The 26821-nt window shown below is 35.4% G+C and overlaps 1 protein-coding gene across 5 annotated transcripts in view; it reads left to right on the top strand.

Moving 5' to 3' along the window:
* Positions 1-26821, top strand: part of PTPRK (protein tyrosine phosphatase receptor type K) — a 553659-nt gene that overhangs the window by 324865 nt on the left and 201973 nt on the right. For all 5 annotated transcript variants that reach the window (XM_044917510.1, XM_044917509.1, XM_044917507.1 and 2 more), the window contains one exon: positions 10250-10543. In XM_044917510.1, the coding sequence (XP_044773445.1) occupies positions 10250-10543 (294 nt within the window). The remainder of the gene's footprint in view (positions 1-10249; positions 10544-26821) is intronic.

Raw genomic sequence — 26821 nt, forward strand, 5'->3', positions numbered from 1 at the left:
AAGAGTTCTACCCTGAATTAAATTCTGTTCAAGAAACTCAAGTTCTTGGTATATTCTGATATTAGTGCAGTTGTATATTTTGATAACATTTCTAAGCAATATTGTATATTCAGATTTTAAAATATATAAGTACCTTTTCTTCACATGAAAAATCCTTTTAAAAATATATTGATCTGGATCCAGCAATTGCACTACTGGGTATTTACCCCAAAGATACAGAAGTAGGGATCCGAAGGGGTATGTGCACCCCGATGTTTATAGCAGCAATGTCCACAATAGCCAAACTGTGGAAAGAGCCAAGATGTCCATCGACAGATGAATGGATAAAGAAGATGTGGTATATATATACAATGGAATATTACGCAGCCATCAAAAGGAATGAGATCTTGCCATTTGCAACGACGTGGATGGAACTGGAGGGTATTATGTTGAGTGAAATAAGTCAAACAGAGAAAGACATGTATCATATGATCTCACTGATATGAGGAATTCTTAATTGCAGGAAACAAACTGAGGGTTGCTGGAGTGGGGGGCGGGGTGGGAGGGATGGGGTGACTGGGTGATAGACACTGGGGAGGGTATGTGCTCTGGTAAGCGCTGTGAATTGTGCAAGACTGTTGAATCTCAGATCTGTACCTCTGAAACAAATAATGCAATATATGTTAAGAAAAAAAAAAAGAAGAAGAAGAAGAAGGTAGTGGGAGGGGAAGAATGAAGCGGGGGAAATCGGAGGGATAGACAAACCATGAGAGACGATGGACTCTGAAAAACAAACAGGGTTCTAGAGGGGAGGGGGGTGGGAGGATGGGTTAGCCTGGTGGTGGGTATAGAGGAGGGCACATTCTGCATGGAGCACTGGGTGTTATGCACAAACAATGAATCATGGAACACTTCATCTAAAACTAATGATGTAATGTATGGGGATTAACATAAGAATAAAAAAAATAAATTAAAAAAATATATTGATCTGATTTGACTAAAAGGCTAAGAATTATTATATATCTGTAGCTAAGCCCTTTATTTATTTATTTTTTTGCAAGCTGGATAAATCATTTAGTGCCACTTGGTTACTAAGCAATTGCTTAGAAAATGTTCTTTTGTTCCAGTCAACTAACTCTTTTAATTAAATAGTAACATTTTGTAGGTGCTGTGTATCAATGTCAGGGCAGTCCGCTACCCACATGGTTCAGAGCTCAAGGTGGTAAATCTTACATTTGGAGGACTTAGTTTCGTCCTCTGAAAACAAATTAAACAAATTAATAAACAAATATTCAAAGTTTTACTCCTGCCATCTCCAAATGATGACTCTCACACTGAAGTTGTAGTCGAAACTTTCTTGTATGGAATAGATAGAATTTATATAGATTGTTTTTTCTTATAGTGGCATATGGGCCACTTATTTTTTTTCAAGGTGTTATTGAGCCAGCCATTCATTCTCTAATGATATTTTTGAACTTAGTTAGACACTGGTAAATACTGAGAATGTAATGATGAGAACGTTTTAGGAGCACATTACAAATTTTATTGGAAAGCAGAGATAAAAGAAAAAGTAAAACCACTCGTGGTCTCAAAGTTCCCCAATCACTACTAGTAGCTTTTTGGTGTATTTCCTTCTGGTGGTGATGGTTGGTGGTTTTCATTTTTTCTACCCTAGGGATATCCTTTTTAAAATGCAATCTCTAATAGACTTAAATATTTAAATATCCCCTGACAGGTGTTATATAAATTTAACAACTTGAGTTCTTGAAGTTTGTGTGAAATTCTTTTGAACACATAGATATGCCATAATTTGTGTCTCTATTTTCCTATTGTTGAATATTTTGATGGTTTACTTTTTTGCTCTTCTAAACAAAGATTTAAATTTTCCCCTTACATTAAATTCCCAGAAGTGGGATTACTTTACTTTTTAAACACATCTTTATTTTGTGATATTATATTGGTAGATTGTTTTCCAAAAACATTGTCAGTTCACTTGCCTGTAAGCAAGCTGTATTGTGAAATGCCATTTAGCTATGCCTCATTAACCATGGTCAAGCCTGTGTGGATACATGATCACCTGTTCAGGGTTTGCAACCTCTTCTTCAAGTTTTTGCTCCATTGCCCTTTTGAGAAATGGATAAGTAAGTGATATGATTTTAGGTAAGGATAAGCCACACTATTTATATTTTTAAGTAAAAAAAATAAAGATGAACATTATTGAAGAATGACACTGATGTCATTCTTCCTGCTCACAGTCTCTACTGTCTGTCCCCCTTTACTTCAGCATTTTAATAGGTGAGAGGAAGAAAATTAAACAACATGAAACATGAACTACTGAATTTTCTTTTTTAACTGGAACTGGATCAGAATTTTGAAGAGGGGGGTTATTTTTAACATTGTCGTGGTGTTTCTCCAGTGGAGGCTGTTGGAGTTTTGGACTGGAGAATTCTTCATTTTGTGGGACTGTCCTGTGCATTTCATAATCTAAGTTATCTTTTCTCAGCCCACTCGAAGCCATTAGCACTCCTCAGTCATTTGAGCAACTGCCTTTAAGGAAGAGCCACTGGGAGGGAATGAAGAAACTCCTGTTTAGCTCTACATAGTTATTCATGTTAAAAAATACATAGCACAGGGGCACCTGGGTGGCACAGTCAGTTGGGTGACTGACTCTTGGTTTCAGCTCAGGTCGTGATCTCCAGGTCGTGGGGCTTCACACTCAGTGTGGAGTCTATTTGAGTTTCTCTCTCTCCCTCTGCCCCTCCCCACCATGCTCTCTCTCTCTCTCCCTCCCCCTAAAATAAATAATAAATCTTTTTAAAAATACGTAGTATAAACAAACCTATATATCACTAAATGAGAGCTTTGCTATTCAATCAAATTTTTTTTCTCATTTAAAGTATTTCTACATGCTTAACAGAAGTCATGTGTATTTATTTCATGGTTCTCAGAAGTTTTCTTGTATGTGAAATATTCTGAATGTGGACAGTGGGTCACAGTGCACACTCTTTCCATAGTCTACTGTAAGTATATGCTAACACTTACCTAATTTTCAGGGAGATGATAATAGATGACTGTAGCTCCTTCTGATTGATACTTGGTCTAGGTGCTGGCATAGGAACCTCAGGTTTAACAACATCCAAACTGTGTGATGTCTTAGTATTAACTTTATTTGATGAGGTCAAGCTTCGGAGCCACCTAAATGATATGACTTGGGAAAAGTATCCATCAACTGGATTGTTGGCTTTAAAAAAGGACTTACCATATTAAATTTTAAGATCATTTTGCTTAAAAAAAACTATCAATGCACAAATTCTAAACATAATTAAAATAGTAATTTATCTGAAAGATAATTTATAGAATTTACTAATTACATCATTGATATGAGCAAAAAAATATGAGATAATAGCCAGAAGAGTGAATGGAGAGATATTTGGCTCCTTAAGAAATTTATTAGGACTGGAAATCTGAAGTATCAGAGAAGTCAGAGTGAAAATCATTAAAGAACTATTACTTTTCTCATAAGTATATCTGCATTGCAGTTCATAAAATGTAGGTCTGGGAGAAACCTTGTTCCATGAATCTGAAAATTTTCAGATATGTACTTCATGTTTCAACATCTAAGGAAAAATTAAACAAATTATGTTGTCATACATATGATATTAAATGCCCAAAGAAAGTGCTTCTAATTATCCATACCTTGCTTTCCATTTCTTATGGGAAGAAAGGTCATCTTCTTATTCATCAGTGTTACTATTTCAAGTTTCTTGAAGCACTCAAGTACCATTAAATTACGCTGTTATCCTTTTGGGGTATAATTTGAAATGATTTAAAATTATGATGGGTAGCTGATAAATAAATGCTTGAATTATTTGGTGCACTGATGTCATTCTTCCTGCGCACAGTCTCTACTGTCTGTCCCCCTTTACTTCAGCATTTTAATAGGTGAGAGGAAGAAAATTAAACAACATGAAACATGAACTACTGAATTTTCTTTTTTAACTGGAACTGGATCAGAATTTTGAAGAGGGGAATGATAAAGAAATAGAATAACATTGATTTTGAAGTGATCCATTCATTTAAGAAAATAAGTGATAGTAAATAAAATATCTATCTCCAAGGCAAACAGTCTAATATTGATTTTTACAGGAATTTAGATATGGTAAGGGAACATTCACTCTGGTAGCCATTCGAAGTAATAATGTTCATCTTTATTTTTTTTTACTTAAAAATATAAATAGTGAAAAAAGACAGTGTAGATAAATTATTTGCTCTTTATAATTTCCACTGCTTGGAACTATTAGACTTTCCTAGGAGAAGTATTTTCTGTTAGACTTTTAGACTCTCCTAGGAGAAGTATTTTCCGCTCACGGGCTTCTAAACAACTGGAGAAAAGATAGATCTGAGATATTGCCCAGGAAGAAGGATAAGATCATAGTATGTGTCTGTGGTGAACTGAGAAATGGCCCCAAAGATCACAAGTCCTCATCCTTGGAACCCATGACTGTTGCCTTATCCGGAAAAATGGTCTTTGAGGATGTGATTAAGTTGGGGGTCTTGATATGGGATCTTGGGTTATTGGTGTGGACCCTGAGTGCAGTCACAGGTGGCCTTAAGTTAGGAGGTCGAGGGAGATTTGACAACAGGCAGAAGAGAAGGCAGTGTGAGCCATGAGATCGGAGTGATGTGGCCACAAGCCAAGGAAAGAATACCCACAGCCAGCAGATGTTGGAAAAGGAAAGGAACTTATTCTTCCCTAGTCACTTGGAGGAAGTATGGCCTGGTGCCACCTTGATTTCGACCCAGTGATACTGATTTTGAATGTCTGGCCTCCAGAACCATGAGAGAGTAAATTTCTGTTGTTTTAAGCCATCCAGGTAGTGACAATTTGTTACAGTGGCCATGAGGGACAAGTGCAGTTCCATTGCCTGCTTTCATGGTGAGAGTGCTAATCTTGAGAAACTTTTAGTCAAGGCTTCTTTGACAAGTAAATAAAACAGTTTGGAAGGCAATAGGACTGAGAGGCATTTGATTTATTTATTTGGAAAGATGAAGGTAGAAGTGCCATTTGCCTTGATGTTTACTTCGTTAACTGACTTCTTTCTGGCTTTGTGGCTTCTGGTTCTGATTTTGCGTTTTATTAATTAGCCAAATGTTAATAAATGACACATATGTTTGTAAAAAGCATTGTAATAGGAATAATTAGGTGAGGATATAGTTTCATAATGACTTACCTTGATTTCAAGGCACTTTTTGAAATTTTCTGAACTAAAATAAATAAAGGAATTTGAATGTACAATTATGATTGTATAATAGGTTTTAGATCTAGAATAATGAATGTAAGTCATTAATTGAAAGTTAATTGGTAACACTGGCAAAGTTTATCCTGTATTTTGGGGATTGCATGCTTCAGCTGATACCTAGTGTACAATTGGGATTTATTCGCACCACACCTCTGGGTCTGATAGTGTATTAAGTTATGAAGAATATTAATATTGCTGCAGAACAATTACTTGTTCATTTGCTAGCTGATTAAAATTCATGCATAATTTATTGAAATGAATAGAGATTTTATAAATAAGCCTCCTTGTTCTCAAGGGCCTAAAAACAAAATACATATGCTAATATGAGGCTACTCTTTACTTCCAACATAAAAAAAATTAATATGTAGTGGTATATTAGTGTCATTAATGCTAGATTTCACTTCTAGTCATGCTGTTAATCAAGGTATATGCTTCTAAGTCTCTCTGAACATTGTCACAGTTCCAAATTTGAGCTACTGCTTTGATGACTGGACTACCCCTTTTGTTTGTTTGACCATAGCAAGTGAGATGTAAAAGTGATCAGGGTGAATTATTACCCTTCTTCAGGCTAAGTATCTGATTATATCAAAGTCATTTCTTCATGTACACAAAACACTGGTGATGAATATTAATTTTTGGTTTTAAAATTCATATGCTCTCTGGAAAAACAAAGCAAAATAACAGCCAATATGGGGCTTGTTGTCACATTAGGAATGTAAAGTCTTTAACAATTCTTGAAATAATGCCTGGTTCACCAATGAAAAAATTGTAATGTCAAGAAGTTAAATAACACGTTCACATTTACCCAGCTATTCATGTGTGCATTTTGTGAACCTAGAATCTCCTGACTTCAAATTTCATTTTCTTTTACATGTCATTTCCTTAAAGATAGAAATGACAGAAGGAATATTATGCTTTACTTTTTCACTTGTTTCTAATAATATGTTTTGTTGTCACTTTTTTCCCTCTCGTTTCTCTCCCTTCTGCTCTCCTCCTCTGTTTGCTTCTTATTTTCCACAGCAGTGATGTACAGAATTTGGGTGGATGAGATTTATTATTCAATATACAGTTATTAGTTCAGGTTTCAGAATACTCGTGAATTTTTTGATTAACCAAGTTTTGTTATTCATAATTCATTTGACAAATCACTCCAACATGTTAAATAGGAGACCTCTTCAGGTTGTCGTTCCTCTGTGATGTATGTGAGGCATTGCGGCTTTGGGTTAGAACCCTAGTAAGCTGTGGATTTAGCTTCATTTACTACTTAACTTAAATTAGTCAATATATGAGCCATCTGGAATGAAAACAAACATTGCACATATGAAGCAACTCAGTTTATTTGCAAAGTACAGACTGCTTCTTAAAATATGTGCAGCATTGAGATAGTCTGGGAAGATATTTGCATTTCTTCCATTATGCTCATTTCTCTATTCAGTTTCATTTTAGTTCAAGGTTTAGAAAATATATCAACTTTCTCTTTCTGTCTACTAAGACTTTTATAACCTTGAAATATACAAGTCATTAGTTTAGTGGGTAAAATTTCATGATATGAAATGTCGAGCTCTGTCTTTCTTTAGCAGATAAATGAAAATTCCAAGCTATTTTGGTTTTATTTAAACTTCTTATTTTGTGAGTAGCTTCTCAGTTGAAGTCCATTGTGAAACTTGGAAGAGTTCGCCCTCTACACAATTGTGACTCTTATTGTTGAAACAATTCTTAAATCATAAAGAACAGATACTATAAAGTTAAATCAGGTGTCAAGAACTGCTTTTTTCGTAGAGATAGAAATAATTCCACATGTAAATTTTATATACTACATACATTATCTTATATAATCTTAGTTTTGTTTTCACTTGAAACATGTGCATCATGAAAGCGCAAGCTCCTATGGTTCTACCGATAAGGAGTTTGAAAGCTGTTGTAATAATGAGCCCTGATTACTGATGGGACTAACTTAACATGCCTCAAATATTTTTGGATAGAAAAAAAAGAAAATTGGTGTTACTCAGTAGGCATATCCACCCATGTTGTGATTTTTTCAATTTTTAAATTTTTATTTGAGCATAGTTGGCACACGATGCTACCTTAGTATCAGGCATACAAAGTAGTGATTCCACAAGTCTCTGCTGCACTTTATGCTCTGCTCACCCCGAGTGTAGCGACCGTCTCTCACCATACGATGCTATTACAATACCGTTGTATCTGTTTTCTATGTAAGTCTCATTTTAAAATAATGAACTTGTTGATTTATTGTTGCTATGTCTCCCTTCCCATCTTATATGAATAACCAATGTATAGAACAGACTAACAATTAGTAGTTTACTCAGTAAATATGTGTCATGAATTTTGGAGGAACATTATGGAAAGTGACTTTAGTATGGTTAGAGATCTAGGCCAGCTAGTCTTATTCCTTATGTTAGGGATGTTTGTAACTCAGGGGTTCATAAAATGGAAACTGTACTTTTTTATACTCTTAGGGTTTAAAAGCAAATCCTGGGCTACAGCTGAAAACCCTTGCTTCGTTTAAACCTGTGCCAGAAGGTAAAACCTGTCTATGAGGGGTTTTTTGGTTTTGTTTTGTTTTTGTTTTTGTTTTTGTTTTTTGCATTGTATATTATTCCAAGTATGTGTTGCCATTAAAATAGAAAATCCAGTTTGAAAGATATTGGCTGTCTTTTCATAATTTCCTTCTATCTGCATCTTCTCCAGTCCAGCCCTACTGAGAGGAAGGAGGAAGCGATGTGTGGTTGCATTTAATAGCTTTCCTGCGGGGTACCGGGCTGGTTCAGTTGGTGGAGTGTGCGATCTTGATCTTAGGGTTGTGAGTTTGAGCCCCACATTGGGTGTAGAGATTACTTAAAAATAAAATCTTAAAGGGGCACTTGGGTGGCTCAGTCATTAAACGTCTGCCTTTGGCTCAGGTCATGGTCCCAGGATCCTGGGATCAAGCCCTGCACCGGGCTCCCTGTTCAGCAGGAAGCCTGCTTTTCCCACTCCCCCTGCTTGTGTTCCCTCTCTCGCTGTGTCTCTCTCTGTCAAATAAATATATAAAATCTTTAAGAAAAAAAATCAAAAAAATTTCTTTCATATAATTTGCTTTAACTCTTAAAACACACACATTTAAAAATAATCAACTTTATTTCTTAGATTTTAGGTTTATATGAAAATTGAACAGAAAATACAGAAAGTTACTATATATTTCTTACCTTGCCAACAGTTACCCCTATTTTTTTGTTTCAAGTTTTTATTTAAATTCTGGTTAGTTAACATATGGTGTAATACTGGTTTCAGGAGTAGAATTTAGCGACTCATCACTTACATATAACACCTAGTGCTCATCACAAGGGCCCTCCTAATACCTGTCACCCACTAGCCCATCCCCCGCCCACCTCCCCTCCAGCAACCCTGTTTGTTCTCTACAGATAAGAGTCTCTTATGATTTGCCTCCCTCTCTTTTTTCCCCCTTCCCATATGTTCATCGTTTCTTAAATTCTACATATGAGCACACAAGGCTTTAAAACAATATTTGGGCATTTACCACTTTATGAAGATTAACACTTTATTTTAGTCTTTTGGCTTCCCTGAGAAGTGTTGTTCAAGAGATTCAAAGAAGAATCTGATCACAGTGTACTAATTAGAGCATCTTCATGACATAGGATTCCCTGTGGACAGACCACATGGACAGAGCTAGAGCGGTGGAATCCTTCATAAAAGTCCAGTATCAAATTCAGCTACATCATTGTTAAATGAAAAATAAATGGGGGGGGGGACCCTAATTCATCTTTCATTGTTTCTGTAAGTTCAAACATTGCAATAACGTTTGCCAAAGTTTCTTAGTGTACCTTTGACATTTGAATTTAATGTTTGATTCATTGCCTTATCACATGCTACTCCCAAAGGCTAGTGATATGTAATGACTTGTGATTTTACCTCGGTGTGAATTTTAATTTCTTATATTCTGTGGTGGGTGTGTAGAAACAAGTCAGCACTTGGCGTCAGCTTCTAAGTTCAGGTTTGCTTTTCCTTCCTCTTTTTCTCATTTGCAGGAACTCTGCAGAAGTGAAAAACAAAGCAAAACCAAAACCACTGCTTTGCCATATTTCATGAGTGGAATAAGGAGTTACAACAGTATTCATTAATTTGGAGATTTGTAGAGGTCTTAGGACCTCGAGAATGTCAAAGATCAACTGTACTCTGTTAGTAGCTAATCAGAGCTATCCATCTTTTTTTTTTTTTAATTTTTTTTTTTTCAAGATTTTATTTATTTATTTGACAGAGAGAGAGAGAGAGACAGCGAGAGCGGGAACACGAGCAGGGGGAGCGGGAGAGGGAGAGGCAGGCTTCCCTCCGGGCAGGGAGCCCGACGCGGGGCTCGATCCCAGGACCCCGGGATCATGACCTGAGCCGAAGGCAGCCGCTTAACCGACTGAGCCACCCAGGCGCCCCTTGTTAGATATTCTTTTTTTTTTTTTTTTTAAGATTTTTATTTATTTATTAGAGAGAGAGAGTACAAGTAGGCAGAGAGGCAGGCAGAGGGAGAGGGAGAGGCAGGCTTCCCGCCGAGCAGGGAGCCCGACGCGGGGCTCGATCCCAGGACCCCGGGACCATGACCCGAGCCGAAGGCAGCCGCTCAACGACTGAGCCACCCAGGCGCCCCATGGAGCTATCCACCTTTAAATCCTTTCCTTTATTTCCCTTTGTTACTGTGCCTGTACAAGTTTATCTCCTGGAGAGACGTGTTTTTAATAAAAGAAAACTTGTGGTAAAAAGGGTCATGTCCCATCGGTGAAAGTACTGCTTTTTAGAAGTACAGTTTGCAGATCACTCATGTACTCGTTTTCCTTAAGCATTTATTGTGTACTCCTAAGTAAATTATTCATTAGACCTTTCAGCTTTGAGACACATTAATATATTTTGCATTTTATTTAGTCTTCTGGATTTTAACTAGTTTGCGCCCTCATCTCTCCTAGAACCACCAAGACCCATTGCTCCTCCCCAGCTGCTGGGTGTTGGGCCTACATATTTGCTGATTCAGCTAAATGCCAACTCCATCATTGGCGATGGCCCCATTATTCTGAAAGAGGTGGAGTACCGAATGACATCAGGATCCTGGACAGAAACGCATGCAGTCAATGCCCCAACTTATAAATTATGGCATTTGGACCCAGACACTGAATACGAGATCCGTGTTCTACTTACAAGACCTGGTGAGGGTGGAACGGGGCTCCCAGGACCTCCACTAATTACCAGAACCAAATGTGCAGGTAAGACTGAATAGCAGGCCACTCTGCCTCGTGAAGGGATCGAGCATTAGGCATATAGTGTACATGCACCATTAGACGTTCTAATTATTTTGCACATGATGTAGTCACCCTAAGAATTCCACTGAATTCCGTAAACTGTAGCTTTATGTCATAATTGGACTGATTTAAGAGCAATGTGTTTCTCTGTTATTATTCAGTGTTATGATGAATTCATAATATTTTCTTGTGTGGCAGTTTTGCTCAGCTTGCTTGTGTTCAGTCCAAAATGTGTGACAGATACCGGTGAAGGTACTGTTACCATTGAGAGAGAAAACTTTGGCAATTCCAGCAAATGCTGAATATCTTTCGGCTATGTGGAGATTGTCTCCCTTGGTAGTACTGTTATGGGCAGAGCAGAGGCCATATCTGATAATACAGATTAAAAAGTTACTCTGAACCAGGCCTTGGTGAGATAACTCTTCTACTCAGAAAACCTGTTGTTGAGGATTAACTCAACAGCTTGACACCCAGCTGTATAATATACAGAGGCTTGTTAATTGCCCTCCCCGTGCCTGAAACAAAGTGATGAAAATAATAGCATATGGACGAAACACAAGGAAAGGATGAAAAGTAAAATAAAAAGTAATATATAAATATATATCCCAGTTCCTAATTATAGTATGTTGTTATAATTGGAGAAATGATTAGCTATTTATTAAAAGCCACTGAAAAGTTTAATTGTCTCAGTTATTAGAGTGCATTTTTAAGTGTATTGTTTAATTTATTATTGAAAGTAGTTTAATTTTTAGTTGAGTTGGAAGAGCCATTTTTTAACCATCAAGCATTATGTTGAAACGCCTGCAGAGTTAGTGCATGGATCTATGCGTCCTGAACATTTAATGATTTAGGTTCTGAAAATTGAAAACTAAGACTGTAGGGATCTGTGAAAATGTAAATGCCTATAAAATGGCTTTTGTTTCTTGAACACGTCTTTGGTGTTTATAGTATTTCTGTTTTTACAATATTCCGGGACTACTCACCAAGACAACTGATCTAAAATCAAAGCAAAACCCATGAAATTACCTGATAATACTGTCATCTTTAAATATTTTAAATTCCAACTCAATTTTAATATACTAATGTTTACATATAAATTTTTATATGTTTATATTGAAAGATGCTTACTAACAGGGAGTTTAACTGCTCAATTGATTTAGACAACAGAGAATTTACTATTTGCTGTTTGGTCTTGTACATTGATTCTGTGGTTGATAGGCAGCTTGACCTAGAAGATATTGGTTAAGTCTCCATGGCTCAGCCTAAATCACACAATTTGCTTTTTAAATTTTCTGTGCAGCTCAGTCTTCATTCTAGGTATGTGGCAAATTATTCTGATTATAGTAGGTGACTTTTCTGAGGGAGAAGTAAGTGGACACCACAACCTCAGCTAGTCAGAGAAATAATTTGAAGAGGAGACATTGTAGAAATTAAGGAAACGCTCACTCTGTCTTCCAAAATTAAATACCCTATGTTAACATAAAAAGATGAACAATGGAGTTCATTTTACTGAGGATATTGTCTACACATGTTTTCTAATAAAACTACCTTTCCTTCTACCTTTAATCTTTATAAGGTATATACAAATTAAAATAATGAACAGTAATTTACTATTCCAGTGGTCTTCTTTTTGACTTCTTCCCCCCCCCCCCCGGTAAGTCCCCCCCACTTTTTCTTCTAATTCCAGCAAGTTAACATACAGTGCAATATTAGTTTCAGGTGTAGAATTTAGTGATTCATCACTTACATACAACACCCAGTGCTCATCACAAGTGCCCTCCTTCATCCCCATCACCTATTTATACCCATCCTCCCACCCACCTCCCCTCTGCTAACCCTCAGTTTGTTTTCTATAGTTAAGAGTCTGTCTCTTGGTTTGCCTCTCTTTTTTTTCTAACCCCCATGTTCATTTGTTTTGTTTCTTAAATTCCACATAAGAGTGAAATCATATGGTATCTGTCTTTCTCCAACTGACTTATTTTGCTTAGCAAAATACTCTCTAACTCCATCCACATCATTGCAAATAGCAAGATTTCATTCTTTTTTTTTTTTTTTTTTATGGCTGAGTAATATTCCATTGCATATATACCACATCTTCTTTATCCATTCATCAGTCGATAGACATTTGGGCTCTTTCCGTAATTTGGCTCTTGCTGATAACTTCTTTTTGACTTCTGTGCCCAAACTTCTTTCTTTTAAATATCTCATCTGTTTTCTTATTTTTAAAGGGTTTCATCAAAGTAGACATTAAAATTTAGCAGTACCACCCAATATATTGTTAATGTGATTTTTGTTTAACCAGGAATTACTTGAAATTGGCCATTGGTGTGTGAGCCAATGGAGACTGCATATATATGAGATTGTGTTTTAAAGCTAGTTAGGCTGTATTAAGTGGATGAGAACAGCATGTTAATGAGCATTGATTTATCCCTATTGAAGGCTTATGTTGAGAATGCATATTGACTGCAATAAGTAAAAATATGACTATAAAGTGCTTTGAGGTATTTTATTTTGAGAAAAACCTTATCTATGTGGGAGGGGATAGAGTAAAAATAACTTACACTCATAGTTGCTTTCAAGTTTATAAATGTCTTGACATTTTGGAATTATAGTGCTCTTTTTTTTTCTAATTCTTTATTTGAGAAACATATAATTTGTGGGCCCTGTGGCATAAAATGGTGTCAGGGCTCACTTACACTTATAGTTTTACTTCCAGCTGTAGAAAGTTTATTTGTTTTTAAAACTATCTTTCACATGTGTTGAGTCTTTGTCACATATGTTTATTCATTTATAAATGTCCTTAGAATACGTATTTGGTGCATATTTTTATGGCTAAGAAAAGTGCTTAGATTTTCAAATACATTGTGGATTTGAGAGAAACTAGTTACTGTTTTATTAGGCATATCTACTAATCTTCCTCTATTATTAGAAAAGGAGGGAAAGCTTATGGAAATATATATTGTGTTAATTTTTAAATAATCTCTGAAAAGCAGAAGTTGGAGGTAATTGATAAATATTGTATATCTAAATGCAGGGCAGTATTGATGGTGAAAGTATGATGTCCATCTGCTTTCCTTCTTCAAGGTGCATACTCCTTTCTCCAAATTTAAGATCTCTCCGCCTTAACCAGCACCTCCACTGGCCTCAGCCTGGTATCCTGTAACACAAAATAGAACACAACTTATGCTAACTATGATAGTAGCTGATTTCAGAAGCCTAAAATTTTTTCACACGCTGGGGAAATGATTCCTTTGAAATCCTAAAAGTAACCTTTGAAAAAGTTCCCATTTCATTCTGTTAATTTGTGCACGCTCTGAATACTGGTTCTACATTCCATTTTAATCCAGGCTAGGAGAGTGCCACACTGTAGTTGTAGTGTTAATATCATATGGTTGAATAAATGCTGATTATTATGACATAGCAATATTAATACACCCTGCATGTTGACAATCAGGAAGCCTTAAAAATAAGTATAAGGACTTCTCAGCTATGTCTTTGTGTCTGATATAAATTTCACATGAATTTCTTGTAAAATAACAAAGGAATGAGGATTATTTTCTGCCTCTTAGAAATTCTTCTTTTGTTTTGGTGCATCACAGAGGAACATTCTCTGACTACTACTGAGTACCAAAGAGTGAATTCGTTACTATTTACTATGTTAAATATCCCATTTTAATGTATTTAAGCCATTAAAATTTTATTTCTGGCAGTAGCAAATTTTATTTTCTTGGCAGAAATTTGTCAATAAATAATTTTACAGTAAGTTAGTCAAATGGTTTTGTGTGGATTAATGAGTAAATTTTGTATTTTAAAATAGAAATGTAGATTTTCATGGTGAAGTATTGGTTATTTTTGCTTTATAATCAGCATATGAAGTGACTCTATCATGATACTTTACTTTCACACCTATGAGGTAGATATATTATTTTCCCAATTCTGTAGCTGGCGAATCTAAGACTCAGTCAAAACAAAATGAATTAAATGACTTATCTAGTGTCAGACAACTGGGCAGCTAGGACTCAAAACATATTTTCCTAGTACTTGAAAAGCTTGAATTCTTTTCCCTCTTTCTCCTAGTATGGGTGATCCCTTCCCCCTCTTTCAGAAGAATATGGCATGCCTAAGTGAAAGTATAAGAGGTAAAATCTGGGAGGAATGTATATTTTTACAAAATAGTATCTGCATGGCTAACTTATTCCCTGAGAAACATAGTTTAATGCTTGCCACTTCACTTTTATTGGAAGCACAACTGATTACTGTGCTTAACACTCAAATATATTCTGTGTTTTAACTGTCTTAAACAGTTAAAGAGGTGTAAAACATTGTTTTATTTTATCCTTTTCTGAAAATGTCCTGCCTAGTTGCAAAGCTATTTTTTGTTTTGTTTTCTTTTCTTTTCTTTCTAAAGTACATTTAAATCATTTGGTAAGTGCAATTACCTGCTTTGGGGTCTCTCAAGTTAGAAGAGGTGGTAATTACAGCCTCTGGTGGCCGTGGCCTCCTACGCTTGCATCCCGCTTCTTTGTGCACCTGAGGGGTATGATTATTGCACTGTTATCCTACAGCCTGACCCATGTTATTGTTCATGAAATGCTTCTTCAGGCATTTTATGAATTTTAAAAAAAGGTATAAATGGGAAGTTGTTTTAAATGGGAAGTAATTCAAAAACTCCATTGAACAATCAAAGAAAGTATGCTTGTTTTTTCTCTGTGTCAGTTTCCTCTGGGTATACCATCTGGTATAGAAGCTAAGAAAATACAGTTTATTTTTCTCTTATTAAATGGAAATAAAATATACCATCATCAGAAATTGTCTTCATTGCATGCTTTGGCAACTGCATGTTAAAATTGCTCTTTTAAATCGCCTACTGCTTCTGGGTAACGCATTGTGGCACTGTTTTGTGATTAACTGACATTTTAACAACATCACTCTCATAGGGAAGGTCAAGAGTTCAGGGTGTCCAGAGCATAATATATTTACACAGTTGGGAAAACTACTCTACTCTTACATTGAAGTTCAATGCTCTTGGCAAGTTTTAGTGAAACATGTAGATCTATGAAGCATTGGCAAGGAAGGGTGTGTTATTTTAAAGGTAAACATTTACTAAAAATGCATTTTTTTCTCTTATAAATCCACAATGGAAAACAAAACAATACAAACAAAATAATACTCAGGCATATTCAGGAAACCACAAGGTGAGGAATTAAATTTTGGTCTTTTGGCTATAGCTCCATCAGCATAATGGAACCATATATTGATTTTTACCATGGTCTAAGATTGTTATCAATCACAAAGACTAATTATCATTGAAACTCAGCCTTGAGGTTAAAACAAAATAAACAACTCTCATAAGAATTTGTATGGTTTAGCAGTGTAAGAATGACGTACTATTTGATTTAAATTGAAGGCTTGTAATTAATGCTTGTTTTAATTTTTTTTAAATGTATTAATTTCTTATATATGATATTTATGCAGCTTCTTTGTTTTTGAGCAAGAATTCCAAAAGGCAGTGCTATTAATATTGAAGTAAAAAAAAAAAAAAACTAAAGATAAAAAGCCATAAGAAAAATAATGGAAAATAATTCTTCAATTTTCTTAACAACTTTCAAATATGTAGTACAATATTATTTACTATAGTCACCAACCTGTACGTTACATACTCCTGACTTATTTCACTTATCATAAGACCCTCAAGTTCTGTCTATGTTGTTGTGATGGCAAAATTTCATTCTTTTTATGGCTGAGTAATATCCGTGTGTGTGTGTGTGTGTGTGTACATACACATGTGTATACACCACAGTGTCTTTATCCATTCATCCATTAGTAGACACTTGGGTTGTTTCCATATCCTGGCTACTGTAAATAATAGTGAACATAAGGGTGCCCATATATTTTTGAATTAGTGGTTTTTGTTTTCTTTGGGTAAATACCCAGAGGTGGAATTGTTGGATCATATAGTAGTTCTATTTTTAACTTTTTGAGGAACTTCCGTATTGTTTCCCGTAGTGGCTGCACCAGTTTACATTCTCATCAACAGTACACAAGTGTTTCCTTTTCTCTCTATATTCACCAACACTTGTTATTTCTTGCCTGAAATCCTTTTTTAGATTTCTTTCTTCTTAGTGCATAATACTTTGATTTTGCTTTTCAGATTTTGTAGAGGGTATTTCAGTTGGAAAGACATTGATTTATTCAGAAAAACTTTTATTGGCTTCTTTCTTTGTTAACAGCACTGGGTTAAGTACTAGGTCTTCAGAGTTAAACAAGCAATGTCTTGCACTTAAGCCCCTTGTAGTCTTAAGGCACAGACTTATAAACACAGAGTGAAATGCAAAGTGATAGAAATTTAGGAGAAGAAGCTGTTCTTTTTCAAGGTAGTGTTTAAGAAAAGCTGTCCCCAAGAAAGGATGGCTTTAAAACATAAAGGATGGATCTTAAAAATTGACTGCATTTTTAAGGCAGAAAAAAAAATCAGAAAAATAGAGTTAAAAATAGAGGAAACCTATGTTTAACCCAGTCATAAATACTGTTGATGTTTTTTGGGTTCTGAAAATAAGGTAGAGCTTTGGGTAACTCAGGGCTGTGATAGAACCAGTCTGCAGGTGGCATGTGGCCAGGTCTAAGGTAATCCAGAACTGCTATCCTGTTGTTTTTAAGAAGCAGACTCACATTCCTAGATTTGCTTTCAGAAAGATTATTCCATCTCTGTGGAAGATGAGTTAGAGCTAAGGAAAGACTGGAGGCAGAGTGACCATGAAAACTTGCTTATAATAATAAAAAAATAACCCTGGTATAATTTTCTCTACAACATCTCTCTCTCATCTTAGATCAGAAAGAGAGTATCTGTAAATTCCTGGATAATATTGTCATTCTTAATAATCAAGAAAGTTCCTTTTATTAAAGGGATTTTAAAGACATTTAATAGGTGATCTAACTTTATTGTTTGATTCACTTTTCTTTTTCAGGTAAGTTCGTTGTCCAGTGTTATTAATATGCATGCAATTTCCATGACATAACACATTATTTTAGAGGAGAAAATTGTAAAAGATTGCAGAGAAATTCAAGAGCTACTGTGTAGCTGATGGAGTATAAATTTTATTGAGGGTCAAAGTTGTATACGTTGCCACACTTAAGACCGCAGAAGATACAACATTCATAAAACAGAATTCCGGCTCTTAAGGAACTGACAATCTAGTGTTAGAATCACAATAAGAAGAAGAATGTAATAAGTGGTATAATAGAAATACAAAGTACTTTGGAAATCCAGGGTTGAGAGGGATAATTTCTGATTGGAAAATAATTTTTTCCAAGCAATATGTTTGAAAACAGTATCAACCTTTATTTTCTGAACAGAGCTGGATTAACGCTTTGATTAATGAACCTATAACCTTATCCCTAATTCCTTAACTGGAATAATGCATAAAACAATGAGCAGCCAATAGTCACCATATGGATGATTTGCCTTCTCTCTTTCCTTTGTATCAACACATAGGACAAAGTTTATGCACAGATGGAGGTATTAAATGGAAAATATAAGTCACACTCTGATTTAAGTCATCAAAGTAATTTGGTTGTTTTGAATTATCTGGGGCCCATGGGTTATAGAAACGTTATTGTAAATTTCCATGGGATATACATATATTCAAAATTTCCATAGAGAGAGGGAGGGAGAGAAAGAGAGATTTAGAATGTAATCATTTTTTGTTAACTCTTCCAATGGTCTGTAATGCTAGGAACTCCCAGCATAAGGGTCATGAAAGTTGAACAAATACGAAATCATCTTTTCTGCTAACTCTTATGTTTTTTACCTCATGCATGGGATGTACAGTTAACCAACATACAGTTCATGGCACATTTTCTTATAGGGTACATGATTAGTAGCTATATAATTAACTAAATAGGGTTGTGTTGCTGTCAACTTAAGATTGTCTTCTGACTTTGTTGCTAGAAAGCATTTGGTAACCAGTGAAAATGACACTTTTTATTTATCCATAGTACTTTACCACATGCTGAGTCTGTTAGCGGTATCATTAAGTACTCTTTTTATTGGCTTCATTTGTTTTTATTGAATTTTGCATACTACAATAAAGCTGACAGGTGGAAATGATTTAAATAACAGCATCAGTCCCATTAAATGTCCTGGATTTCCCCTCCAACCTTAGGTCTTTTATTTGATATTGGGGAGTAGAAATAAAAATAAAATGATATATTAATAATGCCTTAAATGATAATAACACAAGAGTGTCTGGAGAAGAATATGACCTAGGTAGAATTAAAAAGCTATGGATCCAGATAAACACTAAGGTATGTGTTAATTATGAAGATGAGTTCCAGAGACTCAGCCTGTAAGCTTCAGACCTCTCTTAGATAGTTACACTGATGCATAGACTTGTCCTTGATATTCTTCCTTTTTACCCAGAGAACCTACCTCCGCTTTTAAATATCACTCTCTGTTTACTTCCTTATTTAAATTATAATTTATTTTCTTTGCTTTGGAATAATGAAGAAAACTCTCAAATCAGGTTCTGGCCAAAAAAACAAAACAAAACAAAACACCAACCAAACAAACAAACATGCAGTCACATTTTCTTGGGCAGGGTTGGTGGGGAGGAGTATGGCCTTCATGATTATTTTGGAACTCACGTGTCCAGACTCATCCTAGTTATAATTAGTGATTTGGAGAGTACAAAGTTAGCCACTTTGTACAGTTTCTTGTATAGAAAAAAAATGACTTCATAAAGATGTATCTCGTTATTTTTATCATTTAACTTGACTCTTAACTAAATCTGAAGATAGGGTCATCATAAAATCTCATTTCCTGGTCTTCACTGTCTTCCTACAAGTTATGGCCTTTTTATAGCTAATAATTATTGCTGTAGCGATGCTCCTCAGTGCTCTTTCCTCTCCACCAGCCTGTATATAAACTGCAGAGGGGAAAAAGCATATTCAAGGGAAAGAAATAATGAGTGAATTCTAATCTTGAGTTTTGTAAGTTATATTATACTTTGTGAACCTAATAAAAAATGAACTTCAAAGGGCAGAAATTCATGCCTTCCATGTCACCCTAAGCAAGATATCTGCAAATTCAGCTGTCACTACATATGAAATGGCCTAGAAATCATTGAGTGATGTCCATTTTAATTGTCTTAGCCAAATCATATGGGTAAAGTTTGAGTTTAAGTAACTCATGTGTCATTCTCTAGCTTGGTTGCTAATTTCCCACCTCCTGGGAGCCTGGGTGGCTCAGTTGGTTAATTTCCCACCTCCACATAGTCCTTCACAATAAAGAATAATAATCATTCCGAAAAATAGTTTGTTTTTACCTGTTACCTTGTTTCTAAGTAGGTACTGTATTCAGTCATGTTATATCCACCCCTCAGAATTTAAACACTTCATACATTTTGTACTGATGTTGCATGTGCATCTGTAATAATTTATTATCAAAACAATATATAAGTAGGCTCCCCTTTTAAGAGTAATTAATTTCTGTACCAATTACTAGGTATTCCTTTAAGTCAAGAGCACCTAAAGTACTTGCTCAACACTCAGGGTAACATTTATTGGAAATCATAATATTTGGGTTTTCTAGAAGTTTTTCTATTCTACGATAGACCTTACAGGGGTGAATAAAGGAATGGATATCTTGTATTGAAATATAAGTGGCAGTAGTCTTTGAAAAGTTTTCATTAGATACTTCATTGATTTTTATTTATTTAAAGATTTTATTTATTTATTTGAGAGAGGGAGAACATCTGAAGCAGACTCCGTGCTGAGCACAGAGCCCAACACAGGGCTCAATCCCACGACCGTGAGCTCATGACCTGTGCTGAAACCAAGAGTCAGACGCTTAAAGTGACTGAGGCACCCAGGAGCCCTTAGATACTTCATTGATTTTTAACTCCTTTTTTGCCATTCAGTAAATTAAAGCAATATAGGGAACTTAAGAAAATGTTTTAAAGTTTTAATTTCTCCAATACTAAACAATATTATCTTAAGCCGTCATTCATCTTACCACCTTTGTATGATGGCATTTTAAAGCACAGTGCTTTGGGGAAAAAGCTAACGTAACTGAGAAACAAATTGGTATATTGATGAATTTGTGAATTTGGACAAGTATATTGGAACTTGCTCTGTAATTTAAGAACTGCAAAATGAAGATGACAACAGCTATTCTGTCTCCAGGGAGATGCCATCATGAAGCACAATACTTCTGTCGAGGATGAAGCTTTGTCCTTTTAATTCAAAGCAGTCTGTCTATATCAGATTATTAACATAGACTCTCTGATGGGTTGGGCCAGTGGTTTTGTTTTCCTTGATGATTTAGTCAATGAATTTTGAACCCCTACCAGACACTGTGGGAGAGCTAAACATAAACTGGTCAAGAGAAGACAACATTTCTCATTTATCTCATTTTTAAAAGCAATTTTAACAGGTAACTTTGTTAATACATAGCTAGACCACTACTAACAAGTGACAGGATGTGGAAAGCAACTCAACATTCTATTCACTTTCACTTCAGTGGGGTTGTTTATTTTTCCCTTATGTTGCCACCTCACAGTAAATCCGTCAGAATGCAGAACTCTGCTTGTTTTTGGAAGCAACTGGGAGCAAAGGTTTTCTCTGAATCTTCCTTCCAGCTGGCTCAGATAATCCTCTAAATTCTGTCTCCTCTTTACTTCTGGCTTCCTCTCCACTGGGGGAAAAACTCATTTTTAAGGCTAAGTTCTGTCAGTGAACCAGTTACTTTTGGAAAAGATCGGCTCATTGAATTAATAGTTGGTTTTTAAGCTTAATTGAACTAATTTAGGTTTTCTTTTAAAATTTCGCAATCGATTTTAGCAGTTTGGACACTACCTTAAAAATTGCATTTCTGAGGAATACTGAAAGGCAGAATCATTGTTCCAGAGTTCGCTTTCTCTTCTCTGGTGAATTCTGCAACATACGCATGTGTGTGTTACGAATGTGTCTGCTCTCTAAACCAACCAGCTCCCCTCTCCTTAGGAGGAAGAAAGGTGCCAGGGGTGCAGATTTTGTAGAGATTTCATTAGAATTCAAACACTCAAATTGTTTTTATAAATTATATATAACGGAGCATTACACAAAATTTTGCAAATAGAATTTTTTCAAAGAACAACTCTAATGCCACAATGTTGATAAAACTGTTGTCATTTTTGTCGATGCAGTATTATTTTTTCTCTATGCCTGTGTTTTTTTAAGTTGTAAGTATAGGACATATACAATTTTACATTCTGCTTATTTTACTTGCCATCATATTAATTCATTTCTTGTCATTCTAGAGGATATTCTAACAATCACTTTTAATGATTGCATAATATTCTATTGGATCTTTGTACTAGAATGTATTTAACCACTCTTTTATTACTGAAATTTTGGACTCCAGTGATCCGCTGTTGTACATGCTATAATAAGAATTTTGCATATATCTTTCTTCTACGTGGCTGAAAAATTTTTGACACATATTGCTCAATTACTATGTAAGTATTGTATCAATGCACTTTACTGGCAGCTGCAAGGGTATGCATGCAGCCATGACGTTTTTGTGCAATAAAATACTTGAGAATTAATCAAGTCCAATTTCCCCATTTATTACCATTCTGCGCACTTGGATACAGTAGTGAAGTGATTTGCTCAGTATCAAAAAGCTATTTGATGAGAAAACCAAGACTGTCATTCCTATTGCACTTTCTTGGTTCTTTTACATGACTGTCTGCTATGTCCCAGACACTGCCTTAAGTGCTGGGTATTCTAAGACAAAGACTGATCCGTAAGCTCTCGAAGTCTAAGGAATCATGGTCATAATAGTTCACAGGTAGTGAGTACTTATCAGGTGTCAGGCACTAGTGTGAACTTCCCTGGATGCAAATCCAGGCTGCCTGAGTGAATTTCTATGCAGAGCTGCCTGGAGAGGTTAGAAGATGGGCATGTAGATACATAATTAAACTGATAAGTGCTATAATAGAGATGCTTTTAGGTTCTCCGGAAGCACAAAAGAGCCTTGAAGTATGAGTAGAATTTCATCAGACAGAAGACTGGGAGAATTAGCAGTTATGAGGTAAGGTTTGTGAGGCAGTAAAATCTAGATTGAAAGCTGGCTCTAATAATTACTATTGGGCAAGTAATTTAAATCTCTTCAATGTTTCATACTGTCATCTGTAAAATAATGGTCAATAATTGAATCTTCCCAGTTTGGTATTTGTCAGATAATCAGTGATGTGCTAAAGCAGAGAATTGATTGTTAAATTTTTAGGAATTTTGTTAAATTATTATTAAAAATTGAATTATACAAACTTAAAATTATGCCAATTATATTTTGAACAAAAGTAATGTGTACTCAAAACTTTCTACTTATTTTAATATATTGCACCATTATCTATGTTCTTCCAGCTATTTATGTCTATTTTATGTGTATGTTGGAGATAATATATGATGATATGCTAATGCTTATCTCCTCCAGTTCGGTCTTGGGAAGCTTAAAACTGTAGCCAGAATGTTACAGCATGGATATTGGCAAATGCAACAAATCAGAGCTTTTTTCCCTCACCACCTCCTCTATTTTTTGGAGCATCAAAAACATGCCAAAATGTTAAATATTTTTGCACACCATTAGAAATAATGCATGGAAAAATGCCACTTAGCACATAAGACGCTCACAAATATTAGGCATTACTACATTACTACACAATAAATATTAGCCATTTCATTAAAAATAGCTTTTCTCTGGTATTTCAAGCATTACAATTTGCAGAAAATCTAAAAGAATTATGTGCTGAATACCCATACATCTACCACTATAATTTACCTTTTGCTATATTTACCATATCCCATATCAGTCCACCTATCCATTTTTTTTAATTTATCCATCTGTCCATCTTAATTTTTTCAACTAATACATTAAAATATTTTGTTGTAGGGAATGATTTTTAAAAGAATAAGTAATTTGAATTTTTTAAATTAAAATGTCTAGAATGATTCGGGGTGTTTTAGAAATATTTCTCTACTGGGGCTCCTGGGTCGTTCAGTCGGTTAAGTGACTGGCTCTTGATTTCGGCTCAGTTCATGATCTCAGGGTCCTGGGATCCAGCCCCCAATCTGGCTCCGTGCTCAGCGGATAGTGTGTTTCAGGATTCTCTCTCCCTCTGCCCCCCTCTCTCTATCTCAAATAAATAAATCTCAAAAAAAAAAAATATTTCTCTAGTGGTGGTTTAGGAAAAGGATTGAAGGGAGATTTCAGGGAGATTAGAAGGCTGTTACCTCAGTCTAAGAAAAAATTGATCAGTGCCTGAACTGAAGCAGTGGAGATAAGAATTCCAATGAGGAGGCAAAGTTGAAAGAAATTTGAGAGGTGCAATCAGTCAAATTTTGTGACACATTGGAAGTGAATCGTGGCTTGGAAAATAAGGTACAGTGTGACAGGTCTTAAACCTTGGGGAAAATGTTAGAAGAAAAGTCACCATGTTTAGTTTTCTCAGTGAGATACTGGGTAGGCAGTTAGGTTCATTTGTCTACAGGTAAGTAGAGAAGCTAGAGAGCAGGATATTTGGATTTGGGTGTCATCACGCTTTCGTTCATGGTGTTGGGAGTCATGGGTATTCTTTTCTTGAATTAGAAATTCAGGTATGTCTTATTCAACAACATGAAAAAATTATACTCTTTTGGGGGGGGATTATACTATTATATTATTTTATGCTATATACATTAGTATCTTATTGCATGAACTGTCCAGATTACTGAAACTGTTAATGTTTTTGCAAAGAACCAACTTTAAAATACACAGCATTTTATATTTACAAATACATTAAGCTTGTTCAGTGTGTGTTTTGTAAAGACTGATTAGTTTGTCTAATTGTGACATTCTTAGATACAATTTAAGTGTTCCCCATGATGGGCAGCTCAGAGCATTATGCCAAGGGCAGAATCAAAATGTGGTTTAGTGTTGGTTTTCACCAGCTGATTCTGGGCAAACTTGCAAATAGGCTAATGTCTGTTGAGTTCACTTTTTTTTTTTAAGATTTTATTTATTTACTTGAGAGAGAGCTCACAGCAGAGGGAGAGGGGAAAAGCAGACTCCCGACTGAGCAAGGACCCCAAAGTGGGACTCAATCCCAGGACCCTGGGATCATGACCTGAGTCAAAGGCAGACGCTTAACTGACTGAGCCACCCAGGCGCCCTGTTGAGTTCACTTCTATCTTCTTTCCTGTATTGCTCGCTGATCTTTCATGGTGGCTCACCTCAAAGATTCATGGTGCTCTTCTGCAGCATTTGAGCTCTCAGGGATCCCCATACCATGACAGGAGAGGGTCACATGTACGAGGGATTAACAGCAGTGCTGGTGTGCTCATTTCTTTGCAATGCTAGTATGGGACAAACCGTCTTGTACAGATATCTTACTAGAACTTTGAGTTATAACAACTTGTTTTTTTCCAGTGTTGTATCAAATTCTACACTTGAGTTTGAAAATGAGCTAAAAATAATTAGTCTGGTTGTTTAAACCTATAAATCAGAAGGCTCTGTAGGACAAACTTAAATATCTAGAATATCCAAGGATTTTCAGCAGAGGTGGGGAATCGAGCACCTATCTGTTTCAGCGAAGAGCAGAAAATAAGTGTTTCTACTGTGTCAGATTTTAGTGGAATGTTCTTATAAACTAAAAAGTAGGTCAGCAAGATTGAGACTGTATTATAAAACAGCAGTACAAATATCGTTTTAAGGAAATGACTCCACAATTGCCTATTATCAAAACAAAAATGGGGAATCTTTAGTGATTCATTCCTTAAATGATTCGTGAGTCTTTGAATATAATGCTCATTATATGGGCTAGTTAAGTTGCATTTCTACTTTTTTAGCTGACCACTTTTTATTTCAGTTATAATATTTTTATAATTATAATTTTGTAATCAGTAAGCCTTTTTTAAAGCCATGTTTAGTCTAATCAGTTATTTAGTTGTGTGCAATTTTAGCAAAAAGACTCTCACAATATATTCTAAAATTGGTTGATCAATTCCTTTATTATATTTTAACAAGTATCACCTCTGATATGAAATTGGCTATGAGAGAAAGTGTCAGATTTGGAAATCTGCTAAGCTCCTGGAAATATGTTTTGACAGAAATATGTATACATATATTTGTAATAATAAAGCTAAAATTGGATAATAGTACTGTTATCTTAAAATCAAGACTTGATCTGATGAAGAAATTCTTCTAGAATTAGAAAACATTCTTTCAACAAGTAAAAGGGTATTATTACAGTCCTTTAATATAACAGCCATCAAAATTCTGTAAAACAGAGAAATAAATGTGTTCCTATGTTAGCAGAACAGTGAAACAGAGCTACTCCTATATTACAGATAGTGCATGATATTTTAATTTTCAATGGGGCAATAAAGCATTTGTTTTATTGTGGTTTTTAGCAAGGAATAGTGCGTATGTCTTCAGTTAAAAATATATATATTTTCAGCTTGGACAGGTGGTATTTAAGGAGTTTGGAGTGAGAAATGGTTTGGCAGTGTAACAAGGCACATTACAAGTGCCTACCTTGAAAGGAAAGAAAAAGAGATAGACATTTTCCATTACTACCTACTGTTAAGGTGCCCAAATTATCCCCTAAACAACCTCATGCTTGTGGCAGTCATCATGCACTGTCGTTTTTTGTACTAATATGAAAGTGCAATTCAGTCTTTTTGACAAATACTGCATCACTTTTGGCTTGGCAAATTTTTGTCACTCAAACCCAGTTGATGTATAAGTAGGTTGTGACATGCTGGCTGAAATGACTTTGGATTAACTGTATTGAGGAAAGTAAAATTTTACTTAAGCTGTTATTTTTCCATTCCCCTCTCCTTCTCTTATGACCCCACTCTGCCCTCACTCTTGCCCTGAGTTTAGATTCTGCCTTCTTTCTTGTTCTTTTATGAGCTATATCATTATACTAAGGAAATGTTTTACAGTGAGCCTGAAGGAAGCTTTTCTTAGAAGTGTGTAGTTTGCTTCTTTGATTTATTGTTTGTCTCAATTATGTGTGTACATACGTGTCCATGCATACTAGTGCACAATATAGGGATTCACCAAGTTGTTGCTTTCTTTTGAGGGCTCTTTTTCTAAAAAGGCCTAATATACAGTTTCTATAACCCTAGCCTCTTTAAAGCTTTTCACAATCTGTCAGCTGGTGTGAAAGATGAACATTTTTGCCATTTTGCTTTGATAATTTTATAGTTACAGGTTTT

Source organism: Neomonachus schauinslandi, chromosome 8, assembly GCF_002201575.2.
Source record: "Neomonachus schauinslandi chromosome 8, ASM220157v2, whole genome shotgun sequence".
NCBI classification, from domain to species: domain Eukaryota; kingdom Metazoa; phylum Chordata; class Mammalia; order Carnivora; family Phocidae; genus Neomonachus; species Neomonachus schauinslandi.